The 14,793-nt window shown below is 43.3% G+C and overlaps 1 protein-coding gene across 2 annotated transcripts in view; it reads left to right on the top strand.

Annotated features, from left to right (window-relative positions):
- ssh1a (slingshot protein phosphatase 1a) overlaps window positions 1-14,793 on the top strand; it is a 55,600-nt gene that overhangs the window by 11,803 nt on the left and 29,004 nt on the right. Inside the window, exons 2-4 of one of the 2 annotated variants that reach the window (XM_055655332.1) lie at window positions 7,956-7,993; window positions 12,383-12,483; window positions 14,090-14,157. In XM_055655332.1, coding sequence (XP_055511307.1) covers window positions 7,956-7,993; window positions 12,383-12,483; window positions 14,090-14,157 — 207 coding nt within the window. The remainder of the gene's footprint in view (window positions 1-7,955; window positions 7,994-12,382; window positions 12,484-14,089; window positions 14,158-14,793) is intronic. The other variant, XM_055655333.1, reaches the window with a different exon arrangement.

Here is a 14,793-nt window from a genome sequence, read left to right as displayed (position 1 = left end):
TGTTGGGTCTCCGTTGTCGTTGGGGCCTAGCACCGTGGAGCGGCCTCCAACCTGAATGACCCGGGGGCTCGGGAGACTGCGGAGCTGCGGACTACTCACCATCGTGGGGCTGGCCGGCCTCGGAGCGTGGGGAGCGGTGGTGACTCGCTGCTGCAAGAACTAGAGGGCATAGATTTAGGGTGAGAGGGAAAAGATTTATTTGGAACACATTTGGACAAGTACATGGATAGGAAAGAATTCAGATTCAGATTCAGATTCAATTTTAATTGTCATTGTCGGTGTACAGTACAGAGACAACGAAATGCATTTAGCATCTCCCTTGAAGAGCGACATAGCAAACGATTTGAATTCAAAAAAAAATAATAAATGTCCGGGGGGGTGGTGATTGGCAGTCACTGAGGTATATTGTTTAGTAGAGTGACAGCCGCCGGAAAGAAGCTGTTCCTCGACCTGCTGGTTCAGCAACGGAGAGACCTGTAGCGCCTCCCGGATGGTAGGAGGGTAAACAGTCCATGGTTGGGGTGAGAGCAGTCCTTGGCAATGCTGAGCGCCCTCCGCAGACAGCGCTTGCTTTGGACAGACTCAATGGAGAGGAGCGTGGAACCGGTGATGCGTTGGGCAATTTTCACCACCCTCTGCAATGCCTTCCGGTCGGAGACAGAGCAGTTGCCATACCATACTGTGATGCAGTTGGTAAGGATGCTCTCGATGGTGCAGCGGTAGAAGTTCACCAGGATCTGAGGAGACAGATGGACCTTCTTCAGTCTCCTCAGGAAGAAGAGACGCTGATGAGCCTTCTTGATCAGAGTAGAGGTATTGTGGGTCCAAGAGAGGTCATCGGAGATGTTGACTCCCAGGAACCTGAAGCTAGAAACACGTTCCACCTCCGTCCCGTTAATGTATGGGGGTGTGCGTGCCGCCTCTGGACTTCCTGAAGTCTACAATGAGCTCCTTGGTCTTCTTGGAGTTAAGGGCCAGGTTGTTGTCAGCGCACCATGCTGCTAAGTGCTGGACCTCCTCCCTGTAGGCCAGCTCATCGTTGTTGCTGATGAGGCCAATCACCGTTGTATCATCTGCATACTTGATGATGGTGTTAGTACCATGTACAGGTGTGCAGTCATAGGTGAAGAGGGAGTAGAGGAGGGGGCTCAGCACACAGCCCTGAGGAACGCCGGTGTTCAGGGTGAGGGTTGAAGAGGTGTGCTTGTCTAACCTCACAGACTGGGGTCTGTTGGTTAGAAAGTCCAGTATCCAGTTGCAGAGGGAGGGGTCGATGCCCAGGTTACCGAGTTTGGCGATCAGTTTTGATGGAATAATGGTGTTGAATGCTGAGCTGTAATCGATGAACAGCATTCTTACATAAGTGTCTCTGTTGTCGAGGTGGGAGAGGGCGGAGTGAAGTGCCGTTGAGATGGCATCCTCCGTACTCCTGTTCTTACGGTAGGCAAACTGATAGGGATCCAGTGTGGGGGGTAGGCAGCTTTTGAGGTGTGCCAGGACCAGCCTCTCGAAGCACTTGGTGATGATGGGGGTAAGTGCAACTGGGCGGAAGTCGTTGAGGCTTGCCGCAGTGGAGTGTTTTGGCACTGGCACGATGGAGGTGGCTTTAAGGCAAGTGGGGACAACTGCTTGGGCAAGTGACAGGTTGAAGATGTCAGTCCAGACGTCTGTCAGCTGCGCAGCACAGGCCCTGAGCACGCGCCCGGGGATGCCGTCAGGGCCAGCAGCCTTACGTGCATTAGTCCTACTCAGTGCCACGTATACGTCGTAGGGGGTGAGTGTGAGGGGTTGGTGATCGGCAGGTAGCACAGCCTTGATGGCTGTCTCTAGATTGTCCCTGTCGAAGCGGCCATAGAAGTGATTAAGCTCCTCAAGGAAGGAGGCGTCGCTGGATGTGGGGGGGTGATGTTGGAGGGTCTGTAGTCCGTGATGGCCTGGATGCCTTGCCACATGCGTCGGGGGTCGGAGTTGTTGTAGAAGTGCTCCTCAATCCTGAGCTTGTAGCAGTGCTTGGCCTTCCTGATGCCCCTCTTCAGGTTAGCCCTGGATGAACTGTAGGCTCGAGCATCGCCTGACCTGAAAGCGGTGTCCCGTGCTTTCAGCAGTAGCCTGACCTCGCTGTTCATCCATGGCTTCTGATTCGGGTATATGGTCACCTGTTTGAGGGAGGTGACACTATTGATGGTGGAGTTTATAAAGTCCAGAACAGAGGATGTATAGGAATCGATGTCCGTGTGAGAGTCAAGGGTGGCCTGGCTGCAAACGTCTTCCAGTCAGTGTTTCCAAAACACTGCTGAAGTGTGAAGTCCGCTTCCTCTGACCAGACTTTAACTGTCCTTACAGTTGGTTTAACCCGTCTGATGAGTGGGGAGTACTTAGGGAGCAGGAACAATGAGACGTGATCAGACTGACCAAGGTGGGGGAGGGGGATGGCTTTGTAAGCTTCAGCCATGTTGGTGTAGACTTTGTCCAGTGTCTTGTCTACTCTAGTGGGGAAGGATACATGTTGGTGGAAATTGGGGAGTACAGTCTTCAGGTTGGAGTGGTTGAAGTCACCCGCAACAATGAAGGCTGCCTCGGGGTTGTGCGTCTGTTGTTTGCTAATGGCAGTATGCAGCTCTTTCATTGCAAGCTTGGCATTAGCATCAGGAGGGATATAGGCTGCAGTCACAACAGTGGAGGTGAACTCTCTGGGCAGATAGAACGGTCTGCATCTAACCAAGAGGAATTCAAGGTACCTTTAGAATTAGAAGGGTATGGGCCAAATGCAAGCAAATGGAACTAATTTAGATGTGGCACTTTGGTCGGCATCGACATGTTGGGCTAAAGGTATCTGTTTCCCTGTTGTCCATGAGTCTAAGTGCAAGTCCTCTCATGGTCTTGCTCATTTCTAGTACTGTTCCCTACTGCAACTCCCTCTCTCCGCTCTCATGTCTTGGTTTCTGTACTTTCCTTTCTCCAATGATGTGTCAATTATGTTCCCTGTACTGGATGCTCTTCTTTGGGGTGGCCTCACAAAAGCAATACTTGATTAAGTTTTTTGACCATCCTTAATGATGCCAATTTAATCTTGCTATAAATTTTTGACAGAGTATAGAAACATCTTAACTTGCAATTTAAGTACCTGTACTGGATTTTTCTGCTGGAGTGAAGCAGGTTTGATTCAGCATTGTATCAACTGCACCATGATATTACTGACATGGGAAAACATATAGATGAGTGGCAGCAATGAAGAGTTATGTGATTTAGTTAGCTTTGGGCACATCAGGTTGCTTTTCCACCAATTAAAAGAGGAAATTGAACGTTTAAAATAATCACAATTTCCTGAATCATAGATTCTGAAATGGCTTACTCGTAGAAGACAGAGCGGAGTGGTAGAAGCATGTTATTCTGGCTAGAGGTCTGTGACCAATGGAATTCCACAGGCATCTGTGCTAGGACCACAGTTTGTGATTATATATAAACAACTTAGTTGCAGATATAGGCAAAGATATGGCAGATGAAGTTTAATCTGACCAAGTGTGAAATGTTGCACTTTGGGAGGTCAAATGTAAGGAGAAAGTATACCGTTAATGGTAAGGCTCTTGATACAATTCATGTACAGAAAGATCTTGGGGTATAAGTCGGCAACGCCCTAAAAGTTTCAAAACAAATAGATAGTGTGGTAAAGAAGGCGTGTGCTATGCTTGCATTCATCAGTCAAGGCATTGAGTATAAAAGTCAGGAAATCATGTTGTAGCTAGATAAATCTGTGGTTATGCCACATTTGAAGTATTGTTCTCGTGGCTTTATTACAAGGAAGATGTAGAGAGGTTCAGCAGAATATTGCCTGGATTAGAGGTTATTAGCCATAAGGTGAGGTTGGACAAATGTGGATTGTTGAGGAAGAACCTGATAGAAGTATATAAAGTTTTGAGAGGCATTAGATCATAAAAGATTGTTTTTATTCACGTTTTGTTCCGGTGGCGCCACGAGTCGGCTGCCTTGCCTGCAGCGGGTTTGTTGTTTCGACTTTTTTTGTTTATTTAAGTATGTTGAAAAGTATGTTTTAGTGTTTCTCTGTATGTCTTGTGTGAGGGGTGGTGGGGAAATAGGGGGAACCCGTTTTCAGGCACCTACCTCGACGAGATGCGACTTTCTTCCTTGTCGCTTCTTCGTCCCCCTCCTTGCGGCCTTACAGTTGGTTTGGTGTGGCCTTTCGCGGAGTCGGTCCCTGAGCTTCAGCGGCGTCGCGGTGGGGACTTCAACATTGCGGACCCCCTTGCCGGGGGTCGCCGGAGAAGTGCTCCGACTGCTGGCCTGAGGCCTACACCATCTTGGCGCCTCGGTCTGTGGAGCTTCTGGCAGCAGGTGTGGAGCAGACCTTTCATCGTGGAGAAGAGCTCCGACCGCCGGCCTACAACATCTGGAACATCGCAGTCTCCGGTAACGAGGTGGTAGATTTGTGAGCTCCGGGCCGCAGGGTGTGCTTGACTTGTCCCGACGTTGGCGTTCCGACCAATCCGACCAGAGGGCTTGAACATCGGGTCGTCTGTAGCGGTGACTAGGGAGGGTCAGGGCCCCGACCACGGGTGATCAAGGGAGGAGGAGGAGGAGGAGAACTGTCTGAACAGTATTGCCCTCCACCACAGTGAAGAATGCTGTGTTGAATTATGTTGTGTATTATGTCCTTTTTTGATTGTAACATTGCATGGTAAATTACATTTCACTGCACCTTATGGCGCTTGTGACAAATACATTTGTACTTAAACAAGAAGCCTCTAATAGATTAAGTATCATCAGTTCCAGGAGAATTATTGTTTGAAGGTTTTTTTAACCATATTGTTTTATATTCTTGGAAATTTAGATTCTCTTCCTGTCCTTCAATTGAAATTTGTCATCTTCTCCCATTCTTTGATGTTTGATTTCTTAGAGCAAACCTCCATCCTGTTGCAGAATGAGTGCATGACTATCTACACTCAAATTTTTTCAATGTCAAAAAGCAAAGAAAACTACCGATACCAAAAATCTGAACTAAAATACAAAGTGCTAGAAATACTTGGTAATATACTTTCTGTGGCTGGCAAACAGTTAATATTTAGATGGTAGACAAAAATGCTGGAGAAACTCAGCAGGTGAGGCAGCATCTATGGAGCGAAGGAAATAGGCAACGTTTCACACCAAAACCCTTCTTCACTCTACAGTTCTCACCAGTTAGTATCAGTTAATTAATGCTCATCTTTCTGAATTACAAAAAAATTATATATAAAAAATATACAAATTGCTAATTAGTCTGCCTTTTCCTATCTTCCTCGGGGAAAGGCTGCCTGATTAGCAATTTATATTTTTATATAGAATTTTTTTTTTTTAATTCAGAAAAATGTGCTTTAATTAATTTAATAGTAACTGGGGAGATTGATAATAATTTCAGAACCAAATGTACTTTTAAGTATATTTAGTAACCTGTAAGTTACGGCAACTGGACTTTTAAGTTCATACAAAGTAGCTGACACAAGTACACCTAAAATTGATCCATTCTGGAATAAAATTTATGGCAATTATTAATTATCTGGAATTTGGGAAGAAAGGTTAAACTGATTTTACTGCAGTTGATAGAATAGCTTTATTGTAACATAACCATATTCCCTATTTTAATCTAAAGCCATTGTCATGCATTTAACAGGTAGGGAATGCATAATGTCAGAGTTTAAATAATATTAAAGAGGGGTGTATAAAATAATGAGGGAAAATAGGATGAAGAACAGTTTTTTACCAGGGTTTGGGAATCAAAAACCAGAGGATGTAGGTTTAAAGTGAGAGGGCAAGATGATAGGAAACTGAGGGGCAACGTTTTCACTCAACATGGTGGATATATGGAATGAGTTGCCAGAGGAGTTAGTTAAGGCAGGTACTATAACAGCATTTAAAAGACACTTTGGATATGTACATGTTTAAGAACGGTTTAGAAGGATATTGGCCAAATGGGACTAGCTTGGGCTGTTTCTGTACTGTATGACTAGTATTAAATATTTGCTTCGGCATTTTTGTTTCTCAGCAAAACCTACTTTTTTTAATATCTAAATCTGAAAAACATAACATTTCCAAATTAAATTTCCATTAAAAATCGATACAATGTAATAGGATATGTTGATGGAAAATATTGGGTTCAGGACTGAGGTTAATAGTTATGTATTTTTCATTTTCAGTAAATGTTTACAATTCATAAAAAATAAGTTGGCAGATTCTTTGAAGTTACGATAAACCAAGATTAATTTTGAAAATCATTGAGATCAAGTTCTCCTCTAGAAGTCCCAAGAATTTTTTATCGACCTATTACCCATAAAGAACCACTGAAATGTTTTAATGTATTTCTTGCAAGCTTTTCATTTTCTACCTCAAAACCGCCCATTGTTTCACAGTATATTTTAAGAATCCTCTCGTTTTGAATATAAAATGGCAATGTGAAAAAGTTGGACTTTGCGATAGGGAATGATTGAGACACATTATCTTAACAGGGGTAGACACAAAGTCAGGCAGCATCTCTGGAGAGAAGGAATGGGTGATGTTTCAGGTCGAGGCCCTTCAGACTGATGTCAGGGGAGGGGGCGGGACAAAAATAGAATATAGCCGGAGTCAGTAAGACTAGTGGGAGAACTGGGAAGGGACAGGGGATGGAGAGAGAAAACAAGGGCTGTTTGAAGTTAGAGAAGTCAATATTCATACCGCTGGGGTGTAAACAACCCAAGCGAAATATGAGGTGCTGTTCCTCCAGAAAGGTCAGATTGGGAATGGGAGGGGGAGTTGAAGTGCTGAGCCACCGGGAGATCAGGTAGATTAAGACGGACTGAGCGGAGGTGTTCAGCGAAATGATCGCCGAGCCTGCGCTTGGTTTCACCGATGTAGAGAAGTTGACACCTGGAACAGCGGATACAGTAGATGAGGTTGGAGGAGGTGCAAGTGAACATCTGCCCTCCTGGAAAGACTGTTTGGGTCCTTGGATGGAGTCGAAGGGGGAGGTAAAGGAACAGGTGTTGCATCTCCTCCGGTTGCAGGGGAAAGTATCTGGGGGAGGGGTGCTTTGGACGGGAAGGGATGAATTGACCAGAGAATTTCGGAAGGAACGGTCTCTGCGGAAAGCAGAATGGGGTGGAGATGGGAATATGTGGCCAGTAGTGGGATCCCGTTGGTGGCGAAAACGTTGGAGGATTATATGCTGAAATGCGACGGCTGATGGGGTGGAAGATGAGGACAAGGGGGACTCTGTTCTTGTTACGAATGGGGGGAGGGGGAGCAATAGCGGAGCTGCGGGATAACGAGGAGACCCTAGTGAGAGCCTCATCTATAATGGAAGAGGGGAACCCCGTTTCCTAAAGAATGAGGACATCTCCGATGCCCTGGTATGGAATACCTCATCCTGGGTCAGATGCGGCATAGACGGAAGAATTGGGAGTAGGGGATAGAGTCTTTACTGGTGCTATCTTAACGGAGTTTGTATGTTCTCCCTGTGACCGTGTAGTTTTTCTCCGGATTCTCCAGTTTCCTCCCACATTCCAAAGATGTGCAGGCTTGTAGGTTAATTGGTTCCTGTAAATTGTCCCTAGTGTGGGGGGGGGGGGGGGTGGAAAGAAGTGTAGCAAAGATAGCTAAGGGAGTCAGTAGGTATGTAGTAGATGTCGGTCAATAATCTGTTTCCTGTGATGGAGACGGTGAGATCTAGAAACGGTAGAGAAATGTCGGAGATGGTCCAAGTGAATTTGAGTGCAGGATTGAAATTAGTGGTGACGGGTACATTTAGAAAATGGAAAAATATTTGAGTACACTATGTATCTGGTGAAGGCACATCAATGTAAAGATCTGTCTGCCGAAATAAGTTTGTAGCAAAAAAAAAACCATACGTATATTTTGAACTTCTCCAACCTTGTATTTGCACAAGTTACTTGCATTCAAGAGTTGGTAATGCTTTTCTTCTCTTACAGGAAGTTGGAAGTGATGATGATCACAGAGCACAACAGAGGTGAGTGTGCAGAATCTTGGAAATATAATGTATTAGTACCATATTTATAATTTTTAACTATTACGGAAAGGAAATCTCAAAAGGTGATGGCTAATCCCAAGCTGAATTCTTTTGAAGGTCTGTTTAATAATTGTAATTCTTTTTAAGAGTCAAGAGAGTCAAGAGTCAATTTAATTGTCATTTGGACCCCTAGAGGTCCAAACGAAATGCCGTTTCTGCAGCCATACATTACACACAAATAGACCCAGACACAACATAATTACATTTTACATAAACATCCATCACATAGCTGTGATGGAAGGCCAAAAAAAAACTTATCTCTCCACTGCACTCTCCCCCCCCCCCCCCGATGTCAGAGTCAAATTCAAAGCCCCCGGCCTCCGGTAGGCGGCGCGGCTCTGGCCAGCAGCGGCCTCTGCAGTCTGTCCGCGTTTTTATTATTTTCCGTCTGTGTCTTAATGTAATTTTTGTTATTTTTTTTGTTGGGGTGTGTGTGTGTGGGGGGGGGGGGGTGGGGTGGGAGGGGGGGGGGAAACTTTTTAAATCTCTCCCTGCACTGGAGACCCGACCTTTTTCTCGTCGGGTTTCCATTGTCGTTGAGGCCGCAACGAGGAGCGGCCTCCAACAGGAAGAAGCCGGGGACTCTGGTGCTACTCACCGTCGCCGTCGCGGGGCTGGCCGAGTCCGGAGCGGTGGAGGAGCGCGCTGCTGCTGCCGCTGCTGCCGATGCCGCTGCTGAGTCGGAGGCTGCTGCTGCGGGTCTGCGGACGACGGCGCCAGGAGCCCGCGGATCCCTGGAGAGAGACCGCTTTTCGGGGCTCCTGCAACGGCGAATTCTCCCGCCCGAGTTGCGGGGTCGAAGAGCTCCTGGAGCGGGGCCTGACACCACTGCCCCGCGCGGCTGGAACGGCCGCGGACTCTGCGGGCGCACACCGGGGGCTCCAACATCAAGACCCGGTGTGCGACCTCGCACCACCCGGCGTGGCTTCAATGGCCGCGGGACAATCGCCATCGCCAGCCGGGGGCTTTGACTTTGACTCTGCAAGATTTTGCAATATCACTGGTTGGCTCACCAAATTGTTTTACATCTTTCTTTAAAGCTGATAGCTGCCAATTGCTAGGAATATACGAGCCTCTAGTTTACCGTCCCTGTGAGCTGATAAGTTTCCAAACCTTCCTTGATAGATAAAAGTTCTAACACATGCCTATTAGGAAATTCATAGCTAAAAATGTTTTTCACTCAGTTTAGTTTAGAGATGCAATGTGGACACATATCCTTCGGCCACCGAGTCTGCTCTGACCAGCTTCTATCACTAGTTTTATCCTGCACACTAGGGACAATCTACAGAAGCCAATTAACCTACAAGCCTGCACATCTTTGGGATGTGGGAGGAAACTGGAGAACCCAGAGAAAACCCACACGGTCACAGGGAGAACATACAAACTTCATTAAGATAGCACCAGTAGTTGGGATCGAACCTGGGTTTCTAGTGCTGTTTGGCAGCAATTCTACCACTGCGCCACTGCGCCACCCAAGTTCAGCTTTCCCTCGATTCTGACCAGTTTCTCAGTCCTGCTGCTGAAAAACATCCCCACAGCATGATGCTGCCACCACCATGCTTCACCGTAGATATGGTAATGGCCATGTGATGAGCGGTGCCTCGTTTCCTCCAGACGTGGCGCTTGGCATTCAGGCCAAAGAGTTCAATCTTGGTTTCATCAGACCAGCGAATCTTGATTCTCATGGTCTGAGAGCCCTTCAGGTGCCTTTAGACAAACTCCAAGCAGGCTGTCATGTGCCTTTACTGAGGAGTGGCCACTCTACCAAGCATCACGTCTGGAGGAAACCAGGCACCGCTCATCACCATGCCCAAATACAGCTTTAAAATATGTTTTTTTCATAACATGGAAGGAGGCCATTTAGCCATTGAGTCAATAGACAATAGGTGCAGGAGTAGGCCATTTGGCCCTTCGAGCCAAATGGCCTTCCATTCAATGTGATCATGTCTGATCATCCACAGTGTGAGCCTACTCTTGGAGCGCTCCCTTTTGATCCATTTCTCTTCTGCCTATTCTCTCTCATGCCCATCAACCCTTCTCTGATTCCCCTTACAGCTCTCATACATTAGGGGCAAGTCACACTACCCAGTTAGCTTACCACTTTGGATGTGGAAGGAAACTAGCTCTGCATAGACTGCACCCAAGGTTAGGCTCAAACTCTGGTTGCTGGAACTGTGCTCCACTTTCAACGTATGATTTGCCAATCTGTACACATGTCAATGTTTTATTTTGTTTAAATATTGGGAAAGATTGATATTAACCACCTGTCCCTAACCAGATTTCCCCTAATCTGAATTTTCAATTGTATACCCACCCACACAACAAACATCCACATTAGCCTTGCCTGTTACTAATATTACAAAATACTTTTCTTTGAATTAAATTGCATCCATCAGTTGTTTTCTTGCTACTAAGCTTGTAAATCATTTGAATTGATATTCATTATTTGTCACTGCTCCCAGTTTGATATTGTAGGCAGATTTGGGGAGCTTGGATAAATTCCTTCTTACAAATCTATCTTAACAAAAAATACAAACATTACTAACAACAGCAATGAACCTTATAACTATTCTTTAGGTGGCTCCCACTGAACATTTGGCCATGCAATCCTACTCGGTGTCATCGTTCAACAAAACGTTGGCCAATCAATTTTAATGCATTCCCAAATACCCATAGGCATAAATCTTATGGAATAATCTATTACATAGGACAATGTTAAATTATTTTGTGGATAACAACTACTTCTTAACAAAGTAAATTTAAGGTTCCATCACAATTTTACGGGAGACTGTATGTTTACGAAGGAATATAGCAAGACACTGGGACGTAGAGGGAAAATCCATTTTACCTGCGGTTCACAATATTGCAGTGGCATTAAGCAGATAAGTGATCATACACACATCATAATTGCCATTACATTGCATGTTTTAACAATCCAGCCATTTATTTCTGGAATGTCTCATTTATGGCATTTCAGCATTCTGTTTGCTAGCATACAATATTTTATCAGCAAATAGATGAAAACCTAAACAATTCATTATAATAACATGTATGTATATCTTTTAAATTAGTAAGTTCTATAAATTGTAATCAATTGCTGTGCGTGAACTATATTTTGTGTATGGAGAACGAATTGCCTCATTTTTCTATAATATAGTAATGTGACTGTTGACTAATCAAAAACACATGCTTTGTTTTCAGTCCGTGGTTTGCTGAATGCCTTCTCCCATTTATCAATTTTACATCCTTCAGCATCTGACAGAATTTATTAGTTAATTGAAAGGAGCCTTGGAGCCACAAATATAAATTTCATGAATCATTAAATTGCACATTTATCCCACAGGCAGCCGTCTTGACTTAATTGTGCATTAAATATTTTAGAATGACCTCATTCCTGTCCATAATTCCTATATTTCTGTTGAATTTGTTGCGTATTTCTTCTTGTGACCTCCAGGTGGAGACAGGAGCATAGCTTGTTGCTAATGCTGCATTTTCCAATATAAATCATTGATAGGTGTGGCCGTGTAATACCATATTTGTATATGCACTAATTTTAACGAACGGCACTTTGCACACATGAGGCCAATTTATTTGGTGTGGTTGTAATGAACGATCATTAACTTGTAGTGATGTAAATATGTTCGCATTGCTTTATGTTTTAAAAGAACACAACTCATTGTAATATTATTACAAATAGGAGGAAGATGTGGGTAAATTTCACGGAAGTGAAATGTTGATAAATGGAGAAATGAAGGCACAGGTTAGAGGATGGGGGATAAATTGCAAATATGGGAAGTCTGAAATTAAATCTGAAAATACTGTTAAAGTATTGTCAACTTTACAGCCCAATCCAAGAAAAGAAGAGTAAACTATTATCTAGCACAAATTATTTGCACCCTACTCAATTCCAGCACCATTATGCCCTAAAGTATCAACATCTGCAAATAAAATTTTGGTTTAGTTACAGTAATTATATGTTTTCAATTGGAAGGAATATAGACAAGCTGAGGAGGATAAGGAAATGCCTTCTCGCCACCTTTTACTTTTGGTGTCTATTCCTCATAACCTTAGGGTAGTGATATAATTAAGTTATCAGCTGTCTTCAAAATTATTAAGGGGACTAATAAATTATTTTTTTAAATATGTTTTAGGTAGATACTGTATTACCATTTATATGATGCATTTGGTCTTGAGTTTCTTAGCAAGCTGGCACTTTGTACTGAACACCAGCTGAACTAGATGACTTCAAGAAATGCAAAAAGGTGAATATTGGCATTAAAAATTGTACGCAGTTATCTGATCATTGTATTTGTTCTATTTCTTATTCAGTCTCAGTGACAGTTTCTTCACGGTTAAGGGTGCAGCACTTTTTTTACAACAGGGAAGCAGCTCACAGGTATCACGATGTCACCATCACCATAAATATGCAGGTGGGTCATCTCCGATCTTGGCTCTCCTAATTCATATTTTAGTTAAATAGATGGTTAGCTTATTAAGTGACCAATATTGTCATTTGCTGCCATTGTTTAATGAACTAATTGAAGTGCTTTCTATGCGATGTATTAATAATGTAGATTGGTTAAGTTGTTTAATTCTATTTTCAAATAATATCTTGGTATGATGTAGTTTGGGATCAGATTGCTGAACTTGTAATAAATTTACATTAGACTGAGAGGATAAGAAAGATACAGCAAAGAGTTGGTGAGTGGGGGGTGGAATTTTGCCACACGGGGAAGAATTTCATTCTCCTTGTTGTTGAGCTTTAATAAAGTTGTGGCCAATTTTGTAGAAGACCAAAAAAAAAAAAAAAAAAAACTCAGAAGATTGGGTAGTATCTGAAAAGAGGAACAATCAATGTTTCAGGCCGGTGACTTCTTCTTCTTCTTGCATATGGTCTGCACAGCCTAAAGTTGTGGGACTACTTGTTCTGTTTGATCTTATTTGATTGTGCATGTCGGGTTGATTGCATTCGTTGAAACAGGGCGGACCACGTGAAGGTTGTAATCTCCCACCCCAGGCCTGTGACCGTTCTTCAGAACATGAATGTTGGACAGCATTGTGGAGGGGATTCCAGACCAAAAACATCTGAATGGTCAGGAAAATTGACAGAAAATCAGAATTGTAGGATTCCCATTCTAATTATATGCAGTTTGTTTAATATTTATATTTACAACAGATGTTACTTTCTACCTCAAAAATATTTTTAATTGCAGATTTGATTTTTATTAGTTCTAAATAGTTTTAAATGTCAAGAGTTTCAGAAACTTAAATCTTTGTTGGCATTGACATCCGGCCAAAAATCTTAGATGGGCTTTGTTGGCTATCAGACTTCCAAAGGGACTTGCTGTGCCCACCGTTAGTGACTCAGTAGCTGTTCTGATACGATACGATAGAACTTTATTCATCCCAGAGGGAAATTAGTCTGCCAACAGTCACAACACACAACAAGGTACACGAAAACTTGAAATTAAAATTAAATTAAAAGTGAAAACAAAAAGAAAAAGACATGCGACTGTTGGCTGGCTGCTGTGTGCACAGCACCTTAACCGGAACGAATAAACAAACAAATGCAGGTTTATCCCTGGGCAGAGGATTCTAAAACTGGAGTGACCCCACCACCCACCCCTCCCATCAATGTTAACCAACCTTGGGGTAATCTGGATTTTATTAAGACAAGTTTGGTCAAATATTACTGTGGATGGGATGTATTGGTCAATATTTATTGAAAATAGAAGCAAAGACCTGCAGAAGTTGTTAATACACAAAAGGACACAAAGTACTGGAGTAACTCAATAGGTCAGGCAGCATCCCTGGAGGATATGGATAGGTGTCGTTTTGGGTCGAGACTGAGTTTGAGTTTGTTTGAAGAAGGGTCTTGACCTGAAACATCACCTAATATGGCAAAGTACAGCCTGATGTGCTGAGTTACCTCAGCACTTTTTATAGTTATACTATGAGTTCAGAGCTGGAGAAATGTTTAAATAAACAATTAAAATCACATAAATATATTTTTAACCATTTTTTACAAATTTGAAGCAGGAGATTTACAGCTACACCTTCAAGTGATGATCAATCATCTCCGTCCTGAAGACAGGATCAAGCTGGTAAGAGAGCTGCAAACTGATTATTCGGGTTGAAGGGCCAAATGGCGCGTTAATGATTGAAATGATGAAAATATGCGTAACGTCTTCACGCCTATGAACAATGCAAAACTCGGTGGGAATGTACGGAAAATTCAAGGATGATCAAGTGACTTGAACAGATTGACTGAATGGGCAAATGGGCAGCAATGATTATGGTGCCCTGAAATGGGGGAACTATGTATAAACACACTGCTGTAATTTCTACATGGTGAAACCAAAATGTATAAAAATGGCCTTTTATTTAAATCTGACAATGTGCACTTTAACCACATGCGGGTTTTTTTTCTATTACAAATCTCAAATTGTGGAGTAGATAGGCAAATAAATAAATAATGAATAAATTATTTATATTTTATGGGCGCCTTTCAAGAGTCTCAAGGACACCTTACAAAAATTTAGCAAGTAGAGGAAAAATATGTATGCCGAATGAAATAAATAGTAGAGACATGATTAGTACACAAATTAAAGACAGAGTTCAATTCAAAACACAATATGAGGCAATTCAAGCACGGATGAAAAGGGAGGGGGACGTGGGGCTAAGGATAGGCAGAGGTGAAAAGATGTGTCTTGAGGCGGGACTGGAAGATGGTGAGGGAC

Source organism: Leucoraja erinacea, chromosome 25, assembly GCF_028641065.1.
Source record: "Leucoraja erinacea ecotype New England chromosome 25, Leri_hhj_1, whole genome shotgun sequence".
NCBI classification, from domain to species: domain Eukaryota; kingdom Metazoa; phylum Chordata; class Chondrichthyes; order Rajiformes; family Rajidae; genus Leucoraja; species Leucoraja erinaceus.
The sequence above is the reverse complement of the archived record's forward strand: the minus strand, read 5'-3'. Positions and strand labels throughout refer to the sequence as shown.